Genomic DNA, 26,795 nt, shown 5'->3' on the forward strand with positions numbered 1-26,795 from the left:
TATTTTTGGTCCGTGAGTAGACGGGGGTGTGTAATTTTGCTATTTCTGTTATTATTTAATAATTGTCAGGAAAAGACAGTCGTACTAACTACTGTATGATTGAGTTGAAGGTCTAAATTGAATGTTTCGATCCTTAATCAACTTTCTAGAGAGTTATTATGGCCTTTAATTGGTAAAAAACTTATGAAATTTACTCGTCGGGCTATTTTGCTTTGTGACTGTACGATTTTGAATTACAAACTGAGGTAAAGCTTGTTCCCAGTGACCCACTTTATACAGACTTCTTGACATACAATAAACTTTTTTGTCCTTTGTACGCATATGTTCAGCTAAATTTAGATAATAATTTACATGGGGTTGTGGTTGATTGCCACAGATCAAGTTAAAGGTTTGGGCTTTAAGATATCTACCATTGAATGATCTTTAACTCGAAAACTAACACATAAGTAGGAAAATCAGTTATAATATGGTTTAAATTTTATTTAATGAGGCTAGTGTACATATAACTCTCACTCTCTCTCTCTCACACCTTAAATTTGTAACAATTATAATAATAGCTTAAATTAAATCCTTGGACTTGATACATAATTATTTTATATATTTTCAGATTTTACAGAATTTTGAAGTGGAGGTAACTGATGACTGTAGAGATGCCCTTCCCCAGTACACAACATTTGCTGTCCCTGATCGACCAATCAAATTCATATTTAAAAGGCGATGACAATCATATCATTTTTATCGCCTATGCACTTGAATCTCTCAGTGCGTAAAGCTAGGTTACAGTGTACCTACGACTATGGTTTCATTATTCTCTGGTTGGTCGGGCACACACCGAGCTACTCTGTCAGCCAATATCACTCATCCCTTGACGGTACATGCCATCGACCGACGTTATAGTTTACTGAGAACACCGAGTGTATCCCTTATATAATCCTAACGTTATATTCAGTGCGCAATACTCAATAATTGTTTCTACGATCATATAGCAGTTTTTTGTTTGTGATGATGCCTGGATGCTATCCTAATTTATGTTTTATCCTAAAATATATTTGTTGATCAATTTTCAACTAGAAAATGTATTATATTGATGTTTTTATTCATATTTCCTTTAAACATAATATTAATTTGAGATTGTTTTGAACTTTTGAATGGGTAGACACAACATGCCTGGTGAATTCAGTGACAGTTTTTGTGAACATTTTCGTTGCCTTCGGATTTCAGAAGCTGACGGATCTTTAGTAGTCTAACGTTTCACATAATTCCTGTAATTCTCTGAATCGGTGTATGAAGTAGACTCTACAATACCTGCAATAGTTTAACATAAATTGAATAAAAATGTGTGATGAAAAATGAGGGAAGTTTTGGGACAGGTAAAATGAATCGTAAGAAAGATTCAACATGTTTTATAAAACTTTTTTCCTTCTTTGGATTTAAAAAAAAAAAAAAATAGATATCTTTAGCTATGTTTTGGAAAACAGCCATAACGCATTAATTGAAATAAAAATTTATACGTCTCTCTCTCTCTCTCTGTACGTACATGTATATAAAATTATATGCACGATGGACACATTTTACATGACGTGCTTCTTTAGATTTGTTATGGTACAACCACAATAAATACATATACAAGTGAGAAAAACTAACTTCAAAGGTATAATAATCCGTAACTTCCCTGAACTTGAATAAATTGCACACTAGTTGCGTCATAATTTAAATTAAGGCTTTTGCAGGCCACGTATTTTGACCGTGGGGAGCCAACCAAAAGTGGAGAAGGAACCGATTTTTGTCCCCCGCTTTCGCGAAAGCGAGGAGACATTAAATCTCATTGGTCTGTCACAAAAACTTTAACCTTGGTCATAACTTTTGAATGAGAAGAGATAGGGCTTACATATTCACATGTACATTACCTGTGACAAGACCATTCTAAATATACTTTGATTATTGACCCCGTGGCCTTGAAGTTTGACCTACTTTTCAAAAATGTTAACATTACTTTAAATTAGCCATAACTTTTGCATGAGAAACTCAAAGGATTGGGCTTTCATATTACACATGTACATTACCTGTGACAAGACCTTTCTAAATGTACTATCACTGTTGACCCCGTTGCCTTGACCTTGAAGTTTGACCTACTTTTCAAAAATTTAATCTTTGCTTATAACTTTTGATGAAAAGGAGGTAGGGTTTCATAACTGATATGTACATTACCTGTGACAAGACCAAATATGCTGAATTTTGACCCCCTGACCTTTAAGTTTGACCTTCTTTTCAAAAATTTTAACATTACTTTTAATAGGTTATAAAATTTGAATAAGAAGTTGTAGGGCTTTCATATTACACAGGTACATTACCTGTGACAAGACCTTTCCAAATGTACTATGGTTTTTGAACCTGTGACCTTTAAATTTAAACTACTTTTCAAAAAAATTAATCTTTACTTATAACTTTTGATTAAGAAGAGATAGGGCTTTCATATTTGATATGTACATTACCTGTAGCAAGACCTTTCCAAATATACTATGTTTTTGGACCCCTTGACCTTTGACCAAGACAGTTACAATATGCCATAAATAATGGCATTCCATCCACTAAGACAACGAAAGTGAGGGTTTCCACAATTCTTTGAATTTGCTTGTTAGTTTAGTTTTCAGCATATTTTTTTATCTGGATGGGAACTGGGGGAAAAGTAGGGGGTGTTGCTGGCACAGTGTGTTCTCTGGCTATGGTTTGAGAATACTCTCACAAAAGAGGGATCTGCTTCCTTGGAGTTTTAACTTGTAATTTCTTGTAAAGTTTCCACATTAAGGAGAGGATATTGGAGATCTATATAATTATAACATCCAAATTCCTACGTATCATTCACTCCATAAGACTCAATTTAAATCAAAACAGGATATTTAAAATATATAAAGAGTACATCATGCACCTCAAAAGACAAAAGAATAAATGCATATTTTATTTGACTTTTACTTCATTACTTCTGCATGTTAATCTTTATGTAGCATGTTTGACAACTGATAAATGAGTCTGAACTATTCTTCCTATCACTTTATGCTGGTGACATGCACGTCATCTCTAAAATCAATTGTTTCATATGGAATATTTTTCTGCACTAATCCTAGAGCCCTTCATGGTGGCATAACACTGCTGGTCGATCCAATGTCTCTTCATGTCTTCTAGGTTTATAATCTTTTCCTTAAGCAGTGAGAAAAAATAAGATATTACCATATATAATGTATTACATAAGTTGCAATTGGAATGAAAACTATTTCCCAACAACAAATGGACACTCTTCTTAAAGTAACACATGCTTAAATCGAAGTGCTTGGATGAACAATTTTCCTTATATCCAATAAGTTTTTAGTGAATTTTAAACTTACCCTGGAACAAGAGTCACTGTCATAATTATGTGTGAATTCATTATAAGTGTGTTCACTGTAACTTCATGTATATTATTATAGAATTTATGTTTCAGCATTTGTGCAACTCTTGTAAGCTAAAAAATCATTTACTTACTCTGTCACACTTTTTACAAATTTAGATTTGTTTTTAGTCTGATAATGATATGTATTATAAATGTCTACATATACTGTCACTTGTGAAAATGTGTGATGATGCCAGTATATGCTGGCAAACACTATATGTCATAAGTGACAATAAGCAGGATAGTTATATATATATGACATAACAAATTTCAAAAATTCAAATAGTTTATACTTGAAATGTACATAATTAACAAGATATTTTTGTGAAACACTGATTGCCTCATATGGCAGCTCATTGCATAAGTTAAAAGTTTCTCAAATGCAAGTAAAACTTCAAGGTCAAGGTCAATAAGTAAAAAATATTGGTACCTAAAGAAAAATCTTGTTTCAAAGACTATACACATGTACATGTAAAATATGGAAGCCCTTGCACCAACCATTCAGAGTGTGAAATATAAAAGATCTTGAACCAACCATTCAGAAATTATGGTGAAGGTAAAAGTTTTTTTTTCAAAAATAGGTCAAACTCCAAGGTCAAGATCATGATATAAAAAATGTTGATACTAAAGGAAAGGTCTTGTCACAAGAAATATACATAAAAAATATAAAAGACCTAGCACCAACAGTTCAAAAGACATGACAAAGGTTTGAGTTTTTCAAAAGTAGGCCAAACTCCAAGGTCAAAGTCAAAAGGTTAAAATGTTGACACCTAATGGAAGGTTTTGTCACAAGTAATACACTAGTGAAATATGAAAGCCCTAGCACTAACCATTCAAAAGTTATGACCAGTGTTAAAACATACTAAGATTTTGCAAAAGTTGGTCAAACTAAAAGATAAAAGTCAAGAACTCAAATTTGTTTGCACCCCAAAAAAATGTCTTGTCACAAGGAATACACATGTAAAATATGAAAGTTCTAGCTTCAACCAATCAAAAGCTATGGGCAAGGTTAAAGTTTTTATGGACAAAAATAGAGCTAGACAGATGGACAGACCAAAAAATATATGCCCTCAAATCAAGGGAACATAAAAAAGTTGATAAAAAACTGGTGATTTATGAAGCAAAACAATAAATTTAGAAGAAAAAATTTACCATTATTAATAGTCACAATCTGTATTTTCAGTATAACACCTGTGTACCCTTTGTTTTATCTTTTTTAATGACTAAAATAAAGGTTATTCTTACTATAGACAAATCTCGCAGTTATCATTAATACTTTTTACTATTGGAATTTATTGATTAGGTTTTTCTAAGCACCTCAATTCAGACCATTTAATTTACACATACCAGTAGTAAATCTGATGTACCGTATTTCCTCATGTTCATGTTGATGTATGATGTAAATGTATTGATCTGTTTCATAAACTGAATTTTTCACTCAGTTGCCGAACACATTTCAGGGTTGTCCCTAAGGATTGAAATAGCAGGGGACATTAAAAAAGTAGAAGGGGTCTGGGTTGCCTCCATTGAGGGAGGGATGAGTGGGAATACCAGAGTAACTGGGGGATTACGTCATTAAAGGCGGGAAATTCCCCAGCCCCCGGGTCTTAGGGACAACCCTGCATTTAGATGATTTACAGAATATGATTTCTATATCTGAAACTAAAACAGCTTACCTACCAAGTTGAAGGAGGAGACAGTGAAAAAGATCATCAAGGACTGTTTTGTTTTCCTTTTTAATTTTAGAATGAAATTCCTTTCACGTCTTGTTTGGCTCCTTGGAATTCTATGTTGATTGGTAATAAAGAATTTACCTGCAGGAAAAAAACATTAATTGACATCATTACATCCATTAACTCCCACACAATAAAGGTGTAGTTAGTTAACAGGTGCCAATAAAGAAGCGCAAGAAAGACATCTGGCGGGAGCATTATATGGTGTCTGGAAAAATGTGTTAAGGCTGCATATTTAATTATCGAAGGAAAAATATTACAATGATAAATTTCAAAACCAGAAGTCTCTGACAAGACTGTAGCTCTACTGGTTTTGCAACAGCGATACATAGAGTAATGATCCTTGGTGTAGTCTCTTTTTGTTTTATTGAGATTTTTGTATAATTAAGTTTTATTGCAATCAGACTAAATCTGTAGAAGGAGTAGCCTTTTAAAAGAATTTTATAGAAATTTCAATTTTACTTTTTAGTAACCAAGACAACATCATTCAACAAAATCAAAAAAACAATAAAGACAATTTTGTATCTTAGTGTAGTCTACTTGTGTGCCAAGTTATACATGTACTGAAATCAGATCAAAACTGTAGGAGGAGTAGCATTTTGAAAGTATTTCAATGAAATTTCTATTTTTTGTAACAATGGCAAAATCGTTCATCTAAATCAAAAACCGATACACAGAATTATGTATCATAGTATAGTCTACTTGTGTGCCAAGTTATACTGAAATCAGACCAAAACTGTAGGAGGAGTAGGGTTTTAAGAGAGTTTCACAGAAATTTCTATTTTCAGTAACCATGGCAACATCTTTCATCGAAATCAAAAATAGATATACAGAATTATGTATCATAGTCTAGTCTACTTGTGAGCCAAGTTATAATGAAATCAGATCAAAACTGTAGGAGGAGTAGCGTTTTGAAAGTATTTCAAGGAAATTTCTATTTTTAGTAACTATGGCAACACCGTTCATAGAAATCAAAAACCAATGAACAGAATTATTTATCTTAGTGTAGTCTACTTGTGTGTTAAGTTATTATATTAAAATCAGATCTAAACTGTAGGAGGAGTAGCGTTTTGAAAGTACCTCCCAGAAATCTCTATTTTTAATAACTATGGCAACACTGTTCATTGAAATCAAAAACCGATACATAGAATTATGTATCTAAGTGTAGTCTACCTGTGTGCAAAGTTATATTGAAATCTGACTAAAACTGTAGGAGGAGTAGCATTTTGAAAAATTGTTCACAGATGGACAGACAGACGGACACCTTACTATTGCATAAGCTCTTCTGGTCTCCGACCAGTAGAGCTAAAAAAAAAGAAAAGGCGTAATAATTCTTCATGATTCCATGATCATGTAATTGTAAACAAAAACTATGTTTTGACAGAACTTGAGGGTACAATGTATTTACAAATATTTGAAATAAAAAGATGACATTGGCCCATATTGCTTTAGCTTACATGGTGTACACAAAATCATAAAAAAAATGTTAAATTATTAAAAGTTATCAAAATTATTAAAAATTATAAATTATGAAATGAAAATATAACATTGGCCCATATTGCTTTAGCTTACATAGTGTACACAAAATTGACAAACCTATTACTGCATACTTCATTTGATCCAATTTTCTTTTTCTTTCCTCTTTTTGGATCAATATTATTTACATAGTAAGTGTAAGCCTGAATGAAGTATCCAAATGTATCATGTTTACCCTCCTCAGACCTTAAGGAACCTCTATTCACCAATGAAAAATGTTTAAGAACAGAATATGAACTCTTTAGTATGCAGTGAATAGAGGGTCTTTAAGGATAAATTGTCTTTCATATGACAGAAAGGTCAATCACCTTCTCATTTCTTTTCACAGTCTGAACTGTTATTAAAAGCATGCACAATGTAAGTGCATTTAGATTAAGTGTTTGTGCAAAGGTATAACACAACTGAATAATTATGTAATAACATTTGTCTTTATGTTTGTGCAAACCTAATGGTAAGGGAGGGCATCTAAGTACAAGCCTAGCAGAGGTTTCTGGCTGATAACACTTTTTTATTTATCCTATTAGAAGATTGCAAAAGCTGTTTTATCATGACCTTGACTTTCTCTAGCTTTTCAAAGGCTGAAAACACTTTGATTTGCCGTAAGAAAATTGCAGTAGCTAGTTTAATTTGTTCCTGACTTTCTCTGGCTTGTTAAGGGCTGATAAGACTTTGATTAATTATATGTTCATGTACCTGTTTTATTTTGGCCCTGATTTTCTCCAGTTTGTCAAACAGTTCCTCATTGGTGGGATCAAATAAAGGAAGCTCTTCAATGAGTTTTATCACACCCTGTAAAACCTTGCAAACTCTGTAACAGATAAAGTTAAACTTTTAAAAATAAATACAGTATATGTACATCTACAAACACTTAAAGGCTCAGATCAATCAGACAGATGCTGAGTTGTTTATCACTATTTCTAGATGTGTACCTTGTGATTTCTTATATAAGGGATAGGGCTGGGACGATACAGCTTTTTCTATATTGATATGTATCATGATATTTAAGCCATGATATGATATGTATCACGATATGTTGAATTGGTTATAAAATCTTTTTTTCGTATTGAAATGAACAAAAATTTCTTCACAAATAAGAATTATTTATTCAAAGAAGGTGTATATCTGTTGTAAAACAAAATTATTTTACATACTGTAAATGTATTATATTTGGCATGTAAGATATTTGGCGGAAATTGATTTTTGAACAAGTTAGCGTAGATTTGATTTAGCGCATTTCTTAATGTTCTTATTTATGAGTATATGTGCAAAACATTTAGCGTTGTACTTGAATTAGCGGAAAATTCTATCCGCCAAAGGTGCTTAAAGAATACACAGCCAAATGTAATATGTTTACAGTAAGGGGTGTTAACTATTATGTATTTCATATTTATATTTAGCATATTTATTTTATATATTAAACCCAAACTGTTAAGTAAACAAACAAAAACATAAGTCAGAATTTTTTGGGCGATATTTCAATGTTTCTTCATAAGTATCGATATGGGTATTGTCCTAACACAGAATCGATAATACATATCGATATCTCGATATATCGTCCCAGCCCTAATAAGGGATATATATTTAATTAACTTATTAGTTAATAAATAAACAAACACATAAACAAACAAATAAATGCCTACGAAAAAAAAATTGATGAATTTTCTGTCACAAAACTTTTGTTTCAATTATGGTTATTCTTTACATCATCACTAAAAGTAAAGTGTTCTTATTGTAGTTTATCAGGTTTCCTTATTTACACAAAAAAAGGCAACAGAAATGTGTTCTATACCTTAATCATGTACAGTTCATTTCAAAAAAAAACACAATATGTTGAATCACAAGAATGAAGATTGCAATACATTAGTTATACATACTATAGAATGACACGGGAAACATATTCAATCAAATTTAGGGAACTAAATACAATGAACCTGGGTAATATACTTTAGAGATCAAAGGAATGGAAAAGTACCACAGGAATAATAAATGATTAACAAACAAAATCTTCTCAAAATGTGCTGTACATGTATGTTAAGCTTTATATTTGGAAAGAAACCTTTATGTACAATAAATGTTTAGAATTTGCATAGAATGGAAAGGTTTGGGTAAGCCTATGATGAAACAATAAAAATACCTATTTACAGGGAAATGAAAGTTATAAACTGTGAAAATTAAACATAGACAGGTTATCTACCTTTGTTTCTTGTCATCATCTTTAAATTTCTCAAGAAGAATTCCAGAAAAACCAGAATAAAATCCAATCTAGAAAACAGAATATGTATAAAAAATATATTGTATAAATAAAGTGAATCCTTTACATATTTAAAAGGGACAATACCTTTTATGTTTTAGTTTCTAGATGCCATTCAAAAAAGCTTATCATTTTTTTTTTTATCTGCACCATGATTACCTCTTTAAACATTTTTTTTGCAAAAACATGTAGTCCATAAGTATATTTTAATTTGCAGATAAATGCTTTGAGCATATGGTAACAATACACTTGTAGAACAAAATCTCATTTTTTTTTTATAAGCAAATGACCCTGCGAATTGGATTTCAATTATTGGCACACTTTTAGATATTCTGAATTATTGATTAATTGAATGGGTGGTATGATGAAAACACTGATAACGATGCTTTAGTGTCAGTGGTATTGAACATACATATGGGGCTCAAAAACTCAACGCTTATGCCTGGTTTCTGTGGGGTTAAGCATATGAGGGTCATCTATTCCCCCTTGATGGGATGCTAGTTCAATGCAGGTCAACTCCCTGCATTTAAAGCCAGCACTCATATCAGCTGGGTGTGCTGAGATAATGGAGGTAAAGCATCTTGTCTAATAACACAACACACAACATCAAGTGGCCACAACCGGATTTGGACCAGCAACCTTTCGATTATTGGCCAAACACCTATGACAGTCATGTGCTTCAGTATTATATATACATACATGGTATAAAACAATACCTCTGAGCCAATAGCGGCACCTTTCTCCCAGCCAAGCTTGCATCCCTCTTGACAACCTCTTTCTCTGCCTACACTCAGTCCAGCACTGTAACCCTCTTGGTGGAACCTGTTAAACATTAAAACAAAAAATTGAAATCATTTTATTTTTACCAGTTACTTACGTTTACACATAACTTTTTAATTTCATGCCTCCTTAATAAAAAAACAATACCCAGGTTTTAACTGACTATTTCATATCCATATGATTGGGAAACCAATTTCTAATCAATAAATGACAACATTGCATGTGTATTTCCCCTTGAAAAAAATTAAGACCACATAGACCTTGAAAAATCACCTGAAAATCCTGTCTCTTATCATACACACCTATGATCAGCTTAACCATGTTAACCTTACCTTGAAATGGAAATCTGAAACAATTTGACATATTTTTGAAAAAAAAAAAAAATTTTTTGAGATATTATACATGTATATCACAAACGGGATTTTATATCTCATTTGGACAAACAGTGTAATATACAGGTCAAGCACAATCTTTTGATTAAGCTACATATATTCAAATGTATGTACCTTGATTTAGCTATTTTTTGTATGTCATCCTTAAATGTACAATTTTTTTAGCATGTAAAAAAGTCACACTTTGTTGATGTGATAGTTTTCATGCATCTTTGTACTGCTCTGAAAATAACATGCCAAACATATGTGTCCTTCATAGAATTTAAAATTCCAAAAGTTTTGGGGTTACATAAAATAGTTTATTTGTGGCCAGCCAGTTATTTCATGAATCAATCAGAAAGAAATTTTATAGGAAAGATAAGACAACTACAGTAAACAAGATAATTTAGCACAATGTGAACTCACATTAAAGATGAACACGACTCATAAACAAACATACACTATATTAGTCTTCCTGTCTCCAATATCAGCACTGGGGTATAAAAACCCTTCGCATTCATTACAGCTGGTTACAGTGGCATGTAGCACACATAAATATTATGTTGCCCTTTTGTATATACATTTTATTTCACTGAATGTGCATTTGTGTCTGTTTTACTTAGTCTTTGAAATGCATTGACATATGCAATTGATATAGTATGTAGTACATCTTAGGTAACTTTATTTCTGATGTGGCAGAAGCATACAGAAGTCATTTCTGTCCACCCAAATATATTATGATAACAATGGAGGAGACGTCCACACAGGTGAAATCTGTAAAGTTAAATACATTGAACCGTGAACAAGGCTTAAACAGGGGCTGGAGGAACACAGAGTAGAGAAGAAAAATATCTGACAAAGATAACTCTCTTCTTTTAGGTATCATGTTCAGATTTAATATTACACTTATACTTATCCATGCCTCACTGCACACAAGGTGATGTACAGTTAGCCAAACAGTAGCAATACATAATTAGCTTAAAGGTGTTCCACTTCAATTTCTTCAAACAGCATGAACTTGCTTGAATGACCATGGGTCAAGGTCATGAATACCTAACGGACATGAGTTTATTTGAGTGAAGAGTTTATTTGAGTGAAGTATGAATTTCCAATGTTTACCCTTAAGAAAATTACAGACCAGATACAAATTAAACAGTTTTTTTTCTGTCAGTGACCTTGAACTTGCAAAATGACCTTGTCACCTTGGGTTAAGATCATGACACAACTTTAAGTCATAAGCAATCTTTGTGTCAAATGTCACCTTCAATTTAACTCCATAAGAGTGTTATGAACTTGTCACAAATAAACTATTTCAGGTCAATACATACCCTGGTAAGCAATCTCTGTGATGAGTAAAAGCGTCTAATGTTCTCCATTAAAAGATATGATCAGGACATGAATTAATCTTTTTGTTTTTAAAAAGCGACCTGGAACAAGATCAAATGACCTTGGATCGACATCATGACACACCTTCAAGTCATAAACAACCTTTTTATGAGATATGAACATCCAATGATTCTCCATACTAGAAAGTTGTAGAATGGACACAAATTTTACACTTTTTCTGCCAGTGACCTTGAACTTGCCAGAATGACCCTGGGTGAATGTCACAACACACTGTCAGGTCATGGTCAATTTTACATCAAAGTACAAATAAAAGCTTCCAGTGTTTGTCTATACTGTAGAAAAATAGGGGATTTTTTACTAATAATGTTGCCTACCTTATTATAAGGTGATGACGAAGACACAGGTTTACATGTTGGGTAAACACGGGTACATGCAATATACAACAAAGCAGGTAACAAACGTGGTGAATAGTAGGACTGGTAGGACTCGACTGATGTGGGAAGCGTGCCGGCATGGGTGGGTGGCTTTGAGGTCAAGGTGAAAGGTCATAGGGAATATATTTACATATGGAATTTCACTACAATACACATTTATGGCACGATAGCATGGACAGACAGACGGACAAGGTGGGTTCCTATATATCCCCGAAAATTTGTTTGCTGGGGTATAACAATCAATAAAGCAGAATAATAATAGCGAGCTCTAACGACAACGCCTGGGCGAAGAGAAAATTCGGACTACTGCACATTCATTCAGTAGAATTTTTTTCCGCAGTAATTCTGGACCCACAATGCATCGCTTGTTCTCGCTGCTAACTTCATTCGAGCGGTAACAACAACTAAAAATTCACAAAAAATAAACTCACCTTAATTTAATGGATATTGCATACAGATAGTATATTAAACATTCTTTGTTAAAATCTTCGCACTTTTTAAACTTTGTTAATGAATATGCAACTAACATACGTTCCAAATGTCTCGTGCGGTTTGAAGAGGCAGATCTTAAATGAAGTGAACAATGCGCTCGCCCCAACGGTCGCACCGTCAACATATTAACTCACTAAAGCTATCTGCTTAGTGGGGTAGTGTGTGATGGAAATAGCACAAGCGCTTGGTTTCAAAAGGGTGTACTTTGTGTATTATTTGTTTTTCTAGGTGTGTCTGAATATACTCATTAAAATAAAATTAGAAATTAAAAAAATCGCTGAATTAGCACGTTTTAAAAATATCATATTACTATATATAAAAACATTGTACACCCTCCTGAACAACTGAGACTGAAACCAAGCGCCTAAGGGAAATAGTAAATTGATAAATCCACTTTGGTAATTTTTTAGGGATAGATTTTTTATCACTTTACCTCTCTTCAGACATTATAATGTCGTGAAATATGTCGTCTTCATTACTGGTCATTTTTAATAAAATTTTCTCTGAAATAGTTTAGCTATTTTTATTTCTTTGAAGCGTCTAATTAACATGGATTTTTTCAACTAACTGGGTCTTTAACTTATTCGATCAAAATCTTTCTTCCTGAATTTAATTTTAAATATGTTCATAAGTATAAGACAACTATTCTAATTTCAAATAAATCGTAATCAAATATTTTCATGTATTCTTTTTCAAGACTATAGCTTTTAATTATAAAAAAGAAACGAAAACTAAACTAAAGCTTCTTCACGATAAAGATTATTTTTTATTGTGTCAAGCGGCAAGTTGAAGCACTTGCACCTAAGTGAAAAAAGTGCAAAACATCAAAATATCCAGAGTTTAATTGTTTAAGGTTGTCACATCAATCACAAATAATGAGCTCTCATGCAGAGGAGAAGTCGTCACATACAGAAAAAGAACATAAAAGAAAATCTGCAACTGTTGAAGACGTTAATCCAGAACGTGTAAGAATTGTCCCGAATTTTCTCACATTGTTTTGTATAAATAGTGGAAAATAGCATATAAATCACAAAAAAGCATTCTAATGATTCTGACATTAAAAGTTGCATGTATTTACATTTCACTTGATCTCTTTTTTTAACAGGGGAATTCTTTTTAACTGTGGGGATACAGAAAAACTTCTTAATCAAAATTCGTTGTTTTTTAAGTTTTTGATGTTTTTGATGCAGATTTACAATTTTTATAGCTAAAAGGAAAAAAAATGTGCAGTTATTATCCCTTTTGATATATCCAAACTGGATAATTCATTGTACATGTAACAGGAAAGGAGAAAATGTATGGCTGAACTGGAATCAAACCCGGGACCCCTGCATCACTAGTCAGGTGCTCTACCAACTGAGCTACCCTGACTTATATCCATGGCCCAAACAGTTACATTCCTCCCTCCTTAAATTATCTTCACCCTGGAAGACACAACTTAAGTTCTTATTTGCTCCTGGCAAGACATTCACCTGCAAGTCCAAGGGTGGTCAACAGCACCAAAATTGTATAATGGGAAAGAAGAAAATGTATGGCTGGACTAGGAATCAAACCCTGGATCCCTGCATCATTCACTAGTCAGGTGCTCTAGCAACTGAGCTATCCTGGCAGATATATGTGATAGAGTGATTAAATGACTGAAATAATTTAATAATACTCACTTAATAAAATAAATTAAAATATCACTCTATCACATATCCACATATCCATGGACCAAACCATTACACATATAAATAAAATTAATATAAATATGATTATATCCCGTGTGGTCAATTGGTCCCAGCTTGTTACGCTTTTATTTTAATAAGTTTAGTAAACTTAGGTCAACTCATGTTCATAATGTTAGAATAATTTAACTGTGTTTCAAAATAAGTCCTCACTAAAGTTAAAATACATAACGTATAGCTGTACTGAAGCAGAACTAAGTTAATCTAATCCGACACAAATTGGATAAATATGAATATCGCTGAGCTACAATATAATCATAAAAAATACTTTTGCAGTGTTTTTCCTTCTTAACCAAAAGAATAATTGATGTAAAGGTACCAGCCAACACATCATACCAATGCTATTTTCTTTCAAACTCAAATATTTTGTAGTGTAAATACTGTAGTGCAAAGGAACAAAAAGTACCATCAAGATGGGGTTTTGAATTTGCTGATTGATCTTTGCTTGACTCCACAGATGAAAGATAACTCAAAGAAACTGTTTTTCTGTATGAAGTCTCATAGATTATTTGAAATAATCTAAAATGTTGCAGGTGCATTCAGCAAACAACTGGGAAAATGTGGATCTTGGAGGTGATGAGAGGAAAAAGAAATTTTTACGTTTGATGGGTGCAGCTAAAGTAAGCCTACTTACTGGTATTCAAAATAATACACTGTAGTATAGCAAATTAGTTTACATTTATCAAATAAAATATTAAAGGAAAAAAATCTCACTTTGTTGGAAGTGTCATTTTGAAAATTAGTAAGAGAAAAAAATTAAATCTTGCCCTGTTGAAAGTGTTATTCTGCCAGAAGTTTGTATCCAGACATATTGTGTACGTTTATGTATTAGTATATCTTTCATTGCTTGCAGAAAGATCACCATGGCAAAATAATCATTGGAGACCATGAAGCTGTCCATACTAGATCAAGTAAGAACAAGAATTTTAAAACATTATATTGATTTAATGTGCTGAAAAATATTATACAATTATGGACTCTTTTGATGATGAACATGGTTTGTTATTCACCAGACGGGATACAAGTGCTTCTTTATTGTAAACCACTCATTTATTCCTTGAAAATTACCTTGATACATTTTAAGACAATAGATGGATACAAGATCTTTCGGTTGGGGTTACATATGTAGGATAAAACCAGAGACTTCCCAGTTTTCCATTCTGAGGTTTCTGGTTTTATCATAGACTACAACCCTAACCGGCATAACAGGCGAAGTTTCCAACTCTCATTGATGTCCCCATTTATATATGAAATAAAATTGTAAATATAAATTTAAAAAAAATGTTTAATGGATTTAAAAATACACAAGGCATCCCATGTTAAATTCAATATTCTCCGCCCACTGCTGTCAGACACAAAGACCGCCGCTCGAGATTGATATGCATATTAGGCTCCTGACCTTTCACTTGGCAAAATTTAAATTCAGGTGTAATTATCAACAAATAAGCTCATCTTACTTTCAAAGAGTTATTACAGAGAAAACAATTAGAAATGTAAATATTTGCTAATGTATTCTTTAAAAAATGTACTTAGTGATTGTTAAAATTGTGTCAGGTTTGGTTGTTAAAAAACTTACATTATACTTACTGATTTTAATGAATGAAAATGTAATTGTCTTGTTTTGTAAATTAAGACCTGAATAAAGGACTGTGTGTGACAAAGAAGGCCCACTACATATAATGATTGTAATGACTAAACTCCTTTGTTGTAATTTTAGAGGATGAGACTGTACATATTACTGAAGACTTAGAAGAACAGTTTAATCAGGGACTAGAGCACAAGCTAGCCAGTGGGTTCAAAGGTCATTTAGGGCTGGGATTTCACAAAGAGGACGAAAAAAAGGAGGGCGAAGAAACAAAGGAAAGTGAGGAGAGTGGTGTCATTGCAAAGGAAGATAACTCTGGGGAAGACAGTGTCCCAGATACAAAGAGCACAGACGGAAGTGAAAATTCTAAAGAATCACCTCAAAAGCACAAATTAGAGAGTGATGAAAAACAAGATGAAACTGTGAAAAAGAAAATGAAGATGAATTTTGTTAAAGCTAGTTCATGAAACTTTGAAAAATTGTTTCATAAAATGAAAAAGCATAATTGCTGCATAAATAAAAACTGTTAATTGTGACCCCAGAATTGTTCTAAGGTCAAGTCCCTTGACATTTTGTTATTGACAATGAATGACATGATTTTATTGTTAGATATTGTTGAAGGACTTGTACAATGACTACAGCAGGACATGTATAATTATTTTTTTTTTACACTGAAGTGTCATAACTTAAACCATGCCATACCAAAAATGTGTATCATTAAATGCTGTGCTCTTGTACATTGAATCATAAATTGCTTAGCAGTGTCATTTTGCATTAAAAAATTCATCTGTTTGTTGTCAATTTTGATATTTTGTTAGATCATGTAATACAGAGCACTAATTGATTGATTCTTTTCAAAGGCATACCTGGTAATTTAGGTATAAAAATAAAATACTGGTATGAGGAAGTGTGTGATATCTATCAGATGAACTTGATAAAGAAATACAGACATTGTGGATTTTGAATCTTGTGCATGAACTAATGTTATTCTACCCTTTCATTTGATCCAAGAAAGGGGGGTGTAAAAAGGAACTTGAGGTTATCAAATAGTATATGACATGCATACTTTGTATGAGATACTGCTTCTATAATTGAAAAAAAAGGTGGTACATGAACTAGTGCATATAGAAAAAATATCCAACTTGTTCTGGCCAACTTCATTACATAGGCTTAATGGCTGGCCTGGACCAAATATGATTGAAAGTAAAATGAAAATTAGACTTGTTGGGAAACCCCTCCCCCCCCCCCCCATAAAAACACGATTTTTATTGTACTGATACAAGTATTTAATCAACTATTTTTTCTCAATTCTTCACATATAATGTTATAACAGACTGCTTCCAAACATTGTTTTGTTATAATCCAGGGTCAAATTCATGTATAAAACTGAAGTCCTATTAAAATAGATACAATCCCTGTAGGGATTCCTACACCAAAATGGAGAAATTTGTAGTTATATCTCACATGGCTACTATCTCATATAATGAATGCTTATTAATGCCCCTGTACACTTTTCATTTTTTACCAAATTTTAGTCAGTTTTTACATGGTGTCCCTTCAAACTCAAAATTTAACCAGGAGAAGCCAGGTATTGTGCTGCTGAAAAGTTTACATAGGAGTATATATGGGAAATATCTTTTAAAAATCTTCTTCTCAAGAACAGCAAAGCCATTTTAAGTCATATTTATACAGAATCACTGGGGGTAGTGTAGATTCAAATTTGTTCAAATCATGACCCAATGAATAGGGTGGGTCTAAAACAGGGGATCAAAGTTATACATAGGAATGTATAGGAGTAGTCTTTAAAAGTCTTCTCACTAACAACAAAGCCATGATTGGTCAAATAAATTCAGAAGCATCCCCGGATAGTGTAAATTCAAGATTGTTCAAATCATGACCCCTGGGAGTAGGGTGGGCCACAACAGGGGAACGAAGTTATGCGTAGGAATATATAGGAAATGTCCTTAAAAATCTTCTCAACAACAGAAAAGCCATGATTAGTCAGACATGTATTTATATTGAAGCATCTGCAGGTAGCATAGAAATCAGATTATTTAATTTCATGTCCTCGTAGGACAGATTAATAACCGGGAACAAATTATTTTCTCACCTACAAAAATAAAAAGATGCTTATGGGTCATATCGCTCACCTGAACACTTTCGCCAGAGAAAAGCAGAAAATATTTCAGTATTGAAAAGTTTAAATATACATATATATGGGGCATGATCTGAACAAACTTGAACCTACACTAACTGAGGATGCTTCCATATTTCTTTAACTAATAATGGCTTTAAAAGATTTTTAAAGATTTATTCCTATATAAGTTTGATTTTCTTTGCCCCCCCCCCCCCCCCCGGTGGCATAATTTGACAAACTTGAATCATCACTACCTTTGTATCAATTTGACGAATCATGGTTTTGCTGTTTGTGAGAAGATTTTCAAAGATATTCCCTTTATAAATAAATAAATTATATATATATATAAATATAAATATATATATATATATATATATATATATATATATATATATATATATATATATATATATATATATATATATATATATATACATGTGTGTGTGTGTATGTGTGTGTGTGTGAGGGTGTGTGTGTGTGGGTGAGGGTGTATGTGTGTGGGTGTGTGTATAACTTTGATTCCCTGTTGTGGCTCCACCCTACCTTCGGGGGTTATGATTTGAACAATCTTGAACCTATACTACCTGAGGATGCTTCTCTATCAATATGATTCATCATGGCTTTGCTGTTCTTGAGAAGATTTTGAAAGATTTACCCTATATATTTTGTTCCTATGCATAACTTAGATCCCTTGCTGTGGCCCCACCCTACCTCCAGGGCTCATGATTTGAACAATCTTGAATGTAAGCTACTCTAGGAAACTTCAATATTAATACGACTGTTCACGACTTTGCTGTTCTATAAAAAAATTGAAAAGATTTTTTCTATGTATTCTTATGTATAACTTTGGAGCTACACTACCCCTAGAGGTCATGATTTGAAGAAAAAAATTGAAATTACACTATGTGATGTTCAGCTAAGTTTCATCTTTTCTGACCCAGTGCTTCTTGAGAAGAAAAGTTTTAAAAGATGGCATTAAATTTTTACTTATTCTTGATTATCTCCCCCTGAAAGAGGACGCAGCCCTTCATATAAACAAACAAAAAAAAAAAAACCCCTTAACTAAAGAATGCTTATTGGCAAGTATGGTTGAAATTGGCTGGCCCAGTGGTTCTGGAGAAGAAGTTGAAACTGCGAAAAGGTTAAAGACAACACACGACAGACAGACAGACGGGCGCCGGACATTTTTGATAGGAAAGTCTCACTTGAACCTTCGGCACAGGAGAGCTAAATGAAACTCCACCCTAACAAATTAAGGACCCCCCTCCCCCCTTGAATCAGATGGTTGTTCACTAAGATTTCGTATCTTAGGGTCACACTAATTTGCGTGCTAAGTTTTTTTTCTTAAAACTTTTTAAAAATTGTTACATAAAAAACAAGTTTATATCTATTTCTTAAATGAAAAGGAGATGGGCGAACAAAATGCATATAGCTTCAGAAGTATAAAAATCATATTGAATATGTGAATTAAATATTTAGAGTAAAGTTCTATTTATTGAAAAATATGAAATGACAAACAAAACTTTTCTGCGGAAAATCCTTCCGGCAAAAATTATCTAATGGTTAATAAAAAAGTGGCATTGTGGTTCGAACCCAAGCAATTAAAACTCCAAATATATATTTTTTTCTTTTAGACTAACACGCTTACCATTGCGCTACACAACTCACAAAAAATACAGGAAACTAAATCAATTTTGTGATATACCTTTGACTAAATTTTTCAGAAAGAAAGGAAATCTTGTGTCATATAAGTCCAATTTTTAAGGTATAGTGGGTCTTTATAATTAGATATAGTGGGTCTTTGCTCCATGTTTTAGTTCACTTAAAAATGTATAATTTTACTCATACGTTGAGGATAAACTTTCAAAAAAAAAAAAAAAAAAAAAAAAAAAAAAAAAAAGGAAGCCGAAGACCAACTCATATGGAAAAATTGTGTAATAGAATGAAGAAATTGTCCTTTTTGCCCTCTTTAGTGTGTGTATGCTATTTCATAGACGAATAATTTCAATCTTTGAGAGATTGTTGGAATTTGTGGAGATTTTACATAAAGTATACATTACTCTTTAATGAAATACATGTATCAAACAAAATTTTGCTATAATTGAGATTTAATTTATCACTTTCTTATTATTGTCGCACCTTATGCATTTGCTCGATCGCTATATATATATATATATATATATATATATATAGAAAGCACAAAGAAATTCACTTTTACAAGGATACCCATGCACTTCCGCCCCAGTCCGGGGTTGAACTCTCGACCTACGGAATCTGTCTCCTAGCAGTACAGGAACAGCGCGCTAGACCGCTCGGCTATCTAGGCAAGTCAAAAAACTTGCTTTCGATGCCGATGGAATTCTCGCGGCGCTGCCCTAGGCCTACACTACACGGTCATTGAGAATGAAAGTGAGATACAGTTATTTGGACATTAGTTTTATTAGAGGATCGTTACCAATACACGTTTTTTGTAATGAAATTAATTTTAATTTATAAAGCACATTTTACAACAACTCTAAAACTAACATAACTGCCCTAAGTGAAGAAATATTAATATAGAAAGCACAAAGAAATTCACTTTTACAAGGATACCCACTTCCGCCCCAGTCCGGGGTTGATCTCTCGACCTACGGAGACAGTAGAAGTGGGTATCCTTGTAAAAGTGAATTTCTTTGTGCTTTCTATATTAATATTTCTTCACTTAGGGCAGTTATGTTAGTTTAAGAGCTGTTGTAAAATGTGCTTTATATATATATATATATATATATATATATATATATATATATATATATATATATATATATATATATATAAAAGAGTATAAATAAATGCATGTACATGTATTGTACTATTAATCAATGAAATAGTGCCAAATATAGATTTATCGATCAATGCCACAGTAGGGAGACGAATAACTCCGAGGTGCATCGATGGTTAGATAGCGTACATTTCACAATACCTACGGTCTCATTTCCCAAGTCACATTAGATATTGCGAAATGTACATCGAGGGGTATATAAAGAGTTTTGAGCGGGCAATGTGATTATCAGAAATGTGAACGATTTACTATTCTCTTTGGAGAGCTAAAAAATTAGGGCCCTCAAGGGGCGAAACAGTGTTGAACGCCGTGCAGAGGAGAAAAAATAATATGGTAAGTTTAATTAGTGAAAAAAATAATTATAAGGAAATTACTAAAGAGTTTTAGTAAAAAAAAGTTTTTAAATTACTATTAATATTTTAAATTATCAATGCATCACCTATGGAGTTATTTGAAAATACTGATGCATCTGTATCGTAAAGAGAGAGAGTGGACGTAAAAATACATGAATGAAAATAATGTTGTACATCACTATTATTTTTCTTTTAACAATGAGGCAGCATCTAAATTTGTAAATCGTTTATACTTTTTAATTGTCAATAGGTTTTGTTAAGCATGATAGCAGGGAGAAATACACCTGTAGTCTATTAAATGTTCATACAGGCCCGGTAGCAACGGTTTCAAAAGTGGGGGGGGGGGGGCACCTTTCAAAAAAAATAGCTGACAAGCAAAAAAAAAGGGGGGTGGAGGGCAACTTCCCAAAATAATCTGACAAGAAAAAAGAAAAAAAATAAAAGGAGCAAAAGACTATTCAAGTCTACAAATCCTGGAATTTGTCAGTGGCCGGGGAAGTTGGAGGGGGGGGGGGCAGTATATAAAGGAATTTTACTGTAGCAAAATACTCGGAAATATTCAGTGATATTATCAACTCTGCAGAATTTGATATACTTTTTTTATATTTTGTTTGGAAACATCGAAAAGGCATAACCAAACATCAATTTATATACGTATATATTTATTTTTATATACAAATAGTGGTGATCAAAAAACCAGTTACTTGGAGGTAATCTCATCAGTTGTTGATTATACCTGTGATAAAAGTTTGATGAAATTAATAAGGAATTGGTTGATGACGATCTTGTGCTTAAAATTCACTATTAATTAGGCTATATATCACCATTAATACAACTTCATGTACATGTACGCCCACATACACAGAGAAAAACTGATTCAAGTAATAATAGAGCCCCGTGTTCAATTGCATGTTGCAATGTAAGAAATATTCCAAGTATACAAGAAAAAATTACCATTGTTAATTGAATTGACAAAACCCCCTTTTTTCAGGTGAAATTTTCAGAAGAACAATTGCGGACGGTGATGTCCCGTCCCAGTCAGATACGAAATATCTCGGTCATAGCCCACGTGGATCATGGCAAGACCACGCTAACGGACTCGCTTTTAGCAAGAGCTGGAGTCATTTCAGCTGACCAGGCGGGGGATAAGTGTGCCATGGACACACGAAAGGACGAACAACTTAAGGGAATTACCATCAAGTCAACGTAAGTTGTATACCGTTAACTAGAAGTTATTCCTATTTTTAGACATTTTATTCATTTATTGCATTAAATAGTGTGAATCAAAGATATATCATTGATATTTTCTTTATTTTTTTCCAGAGCAATATCTCTATTTTATGAGATTGAAACAAGGATGTTGCCTAAAGCGCGTGTCCAGCAGGAAGAGGAGGGAATCCGTGAGTACCTCGTCAATTTGATTGATTCCCCTGGTCACGTGGATTTCTCCTCTGAGGTTACGGCAGCATTGAGAGTGACAGACGGAGCACTAGTTGTAGTGGACAGCATAAGTGGTAAGTGTAGACTCGTTTCATTTCAGACTTAAACGGCACTTTTTGTCCGAAACTTCATATCTGATTGTGGTAAATTGCAGTTCGAAGAACACTTAAAGGGACTGTATGCTCGAAATATTTTACTAGAATACCAAATATAACTTGTACATGTTTCAGGCGTTTGCGTACAGACGGAGACTGTTCTACGACAGGCATTGGCTGAGAGAATCAAGCCAGTGCTTATGATTAACAAACTGGACAGATGTATTTTTGAGACACAGTTGGAACCTGAAGAACTGTACTGCAAATTACGCGGGACCATCGAACGAGTGAACGCAATTCTGGCAACATACAGCGAGAACGACAGCTGTTTGAGTGATACCACGGTACGGACACCCAAGCCCAATTTCTCAATATCTACCTTGATTAAGTTAGTTAATATATAAGATGAACTTTAATTGTAAGGATTTCTATTATTTTGTTCGCAGTTGGACCCATCTTTAGGAAATGTTGCTTTTGGATCTGGATTGCACCGTTGGGGCTTCACCCTTAGAAAATTTGCGAAAATGTATGCCGCAAAATTGGGTACTGATGAGGACAAGTTCATGAAGAAGCTTTGGGGAGACCACTTTTATAATCCGGAAACGAGGAAATGGAAGAGAACGGAAGGAGATGGTTATGTTAGAGGTTTCAACAAGTTCGTTCTGGAACCATTATTTAAGGTATGAAATATATCAATGTACTCGCCCTAAATGGATACATTTAGAACACGAAGTATACTAATGATCATTGGAGAGAGCATGACATTTTCTTTTCTTTCACAGATGCTTAAAGCAACCAAGTCGATGGCAAAAGAGGAAATATTTAAGCTGACAGAAAAACTGAGTTTGCAACTCTCAAGTGAAGAGAAAGCTTTAGAAGGAAAGGAGTTTATGAGGAATGTGATGATGAAATGGCTGCCTGTCGGCGATGCGATGTTGGAGATGATAATTGTGCACTTGCCATCACCGGAAGTGGCCCAAAAGTACCGTACAGAGATCCTATACGAAGGACCGAATGATGACGAAGTGGCGATAGGTAAGAATTGAACGTTTATACAGTGTAAGTACTAGTACAAAAATTTTCAAGGGTGCAATACAAGTCAATGAAAAGAGTTGTGTGTATATTGGATTTTATATTTCATATTTACATCTTTCATATAATACAGGTACATTTGTATGTGTAATTTTATTTCGAAACGGACATCTATTGTATCTTTACTCTTTGTAATTAAAGCAATGAAAGAGTGTAACCCTGACGGTCCTTTGATGGTCTACATCTCCAAAATGGTACCATCCACTGACAAAGGTCGGTTTTTCGCTTTTGGACGCGTGTTTTCCGGAACCATATCCTCTGGAATGAAAGTACGTGTGATGGGTCCACAGTACGAACCCGGAAAGTCGCATGATCTGTTTTACAAGACTAACCCTAGGGCTGTCATCATGATGGGTAGTAAGATAACCTCAGTGGGAGATGTGCCGTGTGGAAATGTTGTAGGTCTTGGTGGAATAGACAAATTCTTGGTCAAGTCTGGTACAATAACAACATATGAAAAAGCCCACAACATGAAGGTACGGTGTAGGATAGTATGCACAGATTTGATTTGAATACAGAACAGATGTTACAACAATTTCTGTTTTTTCTGTTGACTGACTTGTTTCTTGTGTAAACAGGTGATGAAGTTTTCCGTTAGTCCTGTCGTGAGAGTGGCCGTGGATGTCGTCAATCCTTCCGATTTACCGAAACTTGTGGAAGGTCTTCAGCGATTGGCCAAGTCTGATCCTATGGTGCAGGTAAGGTAACTCCATTTACCACTACAATCCGATCTTATGACTATTAATTAACAATACCATGATTGTATTTTGTTTCTGTTAATCGCAGTGTTCTTTCGAGGCTGGTCAGCATATCGTTGCAGGAGCAGGAGAGCTCCATCTTGAAATATGTCTGAAGGACTTGGAAGAAGATCACGCTAGCGTCCCCCTCAAGAAACATGATCCTATTGTCACTTATAAAGAAACGGTTTCACAAAAGTCCAGCCAAGTCTGTTTGTCAAAGTCTGGAAATAAACATTGCCGCGTTTTCATGACGGCGGAACCCATGCCAGACGGTCTGGCGGAAGAATTTGATTCAGTAAGTATAAGCATAACTTCTAAATTGTAACAACTTCAGTGTAAAGTATATAAATAGCTTATGCTTGTACTGTGAAAGTCTTTTGAACAGGTATTTATAATTTCAAATAGTTGAATAATGACTTCACGTCAATTTTTAACATTTATTTCGAAGTTAACAATTGACATTTTAAAATTGTAGGGAAAAATTAATAATATGAGAGATGTGAAGGAGCGCGGACGGTTTCTAGTGGAGGAATTCAAAATGGATTCACATCAAACAAAGAAGATCTGGTGTTTTGGTCCTGCCTCATCTGGTCCCAATATGCTAGTTGACGTGACTAAGTCATGTCAATATTTAAATGAGGTCAAGGACACAGTCGTAGCCGGATTCCAATGGGCAACAGAGGAAGTATGTGCTCATTAGTACACAAATTGGTGACAATTTTTAAATAAAACTGGTCATATGCAAATGATTTTAACATGAATTTCATTTAACAGGGTGTTCTCTGTGAAGAATCCATGCGAGGAGTGAAGTTTAATTTGGAAGACCTTAGTGCGCATTCTGACCCAGCCCACCGGAAGGGAGCACAAATGATTCCAGCAACTAGACGATGTTTGTTTGCTTCTTTCCTGACAGCCCAGCCAAGAATTCTAGAACCTGTTTATCTGGTAGATATTGAGGTTCCGCCGTCAGTGATGGGAGGAGTTTTCAATGTGCTGTCAAAGCGACGTGGTCTCATGATCGAAGAACAACAGAAGATTGGGTCTCCAATGTACAGCATAAAAGCCCATCTTCCTGTCAACGAATCTTTTGGTAAGCTTTATTTTCAATGTTTCTTTGTAAAGTTTTCTGAATTTCAACAAACGATGTTGTTTCACTTGGTGGTCAGTTGAACTACTATTAACAATATCAATCCCCCACTCCACCCCACCCTTAAAGATTGCCGTCACATTGTGTTTTGTTTGATTTTTGTACTTTGTTTTGAAGTTCTATAGTAAAGACTAATATTTTTTCAAGGTTTCGCTGAGGAGTTGAGAGGACAAACAGGCGGACAAGCTTTTCCCCAATGCGTCTTTGATCATTGGCAACTTCTATCGGGTGACCCTCTGGAGCAGACGTCACGAGCCGGAACTGTCGTAGCCGACATCAGACAGCGGAAAGGTCTCAATCCCGTCATACCCAAACTTGACAACTTCCTGGATAAACTCTAAAAAGCGTACATATTAATGAAGCTGAAGTATTTTGTAAAATTAAAGGATGTTCATAATGAAATACCAAATTTCTTAACATCAAACTGTATTGTGAAAAAGAAAGGAAAAATAAAAGACACTGATGCTAGTCACAATTATAGAGTTTTCTCTTCTTTATTCCTTTGGAGAAAAACGGAACATGTATTCAAACACAAAGAAGTACATAAACTTAAATTACTGCAGTTTTGTTTTGAGAAACATATATTCAACGACAACGTTGGCTATCAATGTTTTTATCATATCATATACACATGGTATTCATATTTTACAGGTAGAAAGTACACTACCTGCAAATAACTTTATCATACTAAAGTTAAAGAAACTTAAGAATAGTTAAAAAAAATCATACGAAGTGCACGATTAAAGCTTCAAAACAGTAAAAGCACCACAATAAAATATTTTTTTTCAAAGATTTACATTTTTTTTTAGGTGAAATATAGTTTAAAAAACCAAGCAAAGTACACCATAAAAGGTTCAAAATAGTAAAAGAACTATACTTAAGTAAAATTTTCACAGATTTTGTATGTGAAATTTAAATACCAGAGATGAAAGAGGAATGATTTCAGTTAAGATTCGATATTTCGTACAAATGTTTGCAACTTAGGAATTTGATAAAAATTATTCTTTTCCATGAAATGAAAGGTTTTTCAAAACATGACAACCTTGTAAAAATGCTGTGATATTACAGGAAAAAGAAAGACTGAAGTTTCGAAGTGACGTTAAATGATTTCGAGTAAGCAAGGTGCAACTTTTTCAATTTCTTTAATTTTTTAAATCTCGATAAGATAGCTAGTCCAGTCTATTAAATAAGAGGTTTGAAACGTAGAGCATGTATTGAAATGTGTAAACACTATGATGCAAAAGAGCAAGACTTTCATCAAGAATGGTTTTATTTACGTTGCATTGTGTGCAG

General features: G+C 33.6%; 4 protein-coding genes across 8 annotated transcripts in view; 3 read left to right on the forward strand and 1 right to left on the reverse strand.

Annotated features, from left to right (window-relative positions):
- LOC133185356 (1,25-dihydroxyvitamin D(3) 24-hydroxylase, mitochondrial-like) overlaps nt 1–1,514 on the forward strand; it is a 21,894-nt gene extending 20,380 nt beyond the window's left edge. For both annotated transcript variants that reach the window (XM_061320514.1, XM_061320515.1), the window contains one exon: nt 608–1,514. In XM_061320514.1, coding sequence (XP_061176498.1) covers nt 608–721 — 114 coding nt within the window. In that variant the 3' untranslated portion in view covers nt 722–1,514. The remainder of the gene's footprint in view (nt 1–607) is intronic.
- LOC133185357 (protein LTO1 homolog) lies at nt 1,104–12,888 on the reverse strand. 4 transcript variants are annotated; one of them, XM_061320519.1, is made up of 6 exons: nt 12,802–12,888; nt 9,661–9,766; nt 8,888–8,955; nt 7,387–7,501; nt 5,105–5,238; nt 1,104–1,305 (listed from the first exon to the last, which is right to left on the reverse strand). In XM_061320519.1, exons 1-5 carry the CDS (start codon nt 12,852–12,854, stop codon nt 5,167–5,169), a joined length of 414 nt encoding a protein of 137 aa, XP_061176503.1. In that variant the 5' UTR covers nt 12,855–12,888; the 3' UTR covers nt 1,104–1,305; nt 5,105–5,166. The 4 variants fall into 4 exon arrangements, with proteins under 4 accessions (XP_061176503.1, XP_061176502.1, XP_061176501.1 ...); XM_061320518.1 differs by having other exon boundaries at nt 5,101–5,238; XM_061320517.1 differs by lacking the exon at nt 1,104–1,305 and adding an exon at nt 2,954–3,195.
- Nucleotides 12,889–13,167: 279 nt separating this feature from the next.
- On the forward strand, nt 13,168–16,481 carry LOC133185939 (small acidic protein-like). The gene is made up of 4 exons (XM_061321227.1): nt 13,168–13,333; nt 14,629–14,715; nt 14,949–15,006; nt 15,813–16,481. The coding sequence occupies exons 1-4, from the start codon at nt 13,244–13,246 to the stop codon at nt 16,145–16,147; spliced, it is 570 nt and encodes a 189-aa protein (XP_061177211.1). The 5' UTR covers nt 13,168–13,243; the 3' UTR covers nt 16,148–16,481.
- A 4,395-nt stretch (nt 16,482–20,876) lies between these two features.
- LOC133185359 (elongation factor 2-like) lies at nt 20,877–25,911 on the forward strand. Its single transcript, XM_061320520.1, has 12 exons — nt 20,877–20,968; nt 21,980–22,194; nt 22,312–22,502; nt 22,659–22,867; nt 22,970–23,203; nt 23,306–23,558; nt 23,757–24,091; nt 24,194–24,313; nt 24,402–24,650; nt 24,831–25,040; nt 25,130–25,445; nt 25,650–25,911. Exons 1-12 carry the CDS (start codon nt 20,966–20,968, stop codon nt 25,841–25,843), a joined length of 2,529 nt encoding a protein of 842 aa, XP_061176504.1. The 5' UTR covers nt 20,877–20,965; the 3' UTR covers nt 25,844–25,911.
- The last annotated feature ends 884 nt before the right edge of the window (nt 25,912–26,795 follow it).

This window comes from Saccostrea echinata, unplaced genomic scaffold, assembly GCF_033153115.1.
Source record: "Saccostrea echinata isolate AGI-Se365-2 ecotype Australia unplaced genomic scaffold, CSIRO_AGI_Sech_v1 ptg000012l, whole genome shotgun sequence".
In the NCBI taxonomy this organism is placed as follows: domain Eukaryota; kingdom Metazoa; phylum Mollusca; class Bivalvia; order Ostreida; family Ostreidae; genus Saccostrea; species Saccostrea echinata.

Excerpts from the sequence above, each read along its gene's own strand:
- LOC133185357 (XM_061320519.1), bottom strand. The coding sequence starts at position 12,854 with ATGACCAGTAATGAAGACGACATATTTCACGACATTATAATGTCTGAA. Across the intron at positions 7,502-8,887 it reads GATGATGACAAGAAACAAAG|AGTTTGCAAGGTTTTACAGG; the intron begins GTAGATAACCTG and ends TATCTGTTACAG. Across the intron at positions 5,239-7,386 it reads TCAGGGCCAAAATAAAACAG|GTAAATTCTTTATTACCAAT; the intron begins GTACATGAACAT and ends TTTTTCCTGCAG.
- LOC133185939 (XM_061321227.1), top strand. The coding sequence starts at position 13,244 with ATGAGCTCTCATGCAGAGGAGAAGTCGTCACATACAGAAAAAGAACAT. Across the intron at positions 13,334-14,628 it reads AAGACGTTAATCCAGAACGT|GTGCATTCAGCAAACAACTG; the intron begins GTAAGAATTGTC and ends AAAATGTTGCAG. Across the intron at positions 15,007-15,812 it reads AGCTGTCCATACTAGATCAA|AGGATGAGACTGTACATATT; the intron begins GTAAGAACAAGA and ends TTGTAATTTTAG.
- LOC133185359 (XM_061320520.1), top strand. Across the intron at positions 23,559-23,756 it reads TGATGACGAAGTGGCGATAG|CAATGAAAGAGTGTAACCCT; the intron begins GTAAGAATTGAA and ends TTGTAATTAAAG. Across the intron at positions 24,314-24,401 it reads AGTCTGATCCTATGGTGCAG|TGTTCTTTCGAGGCTGGTCA; the intron begins GTAAGGTAACTC and ends TGTTAATCGCAG.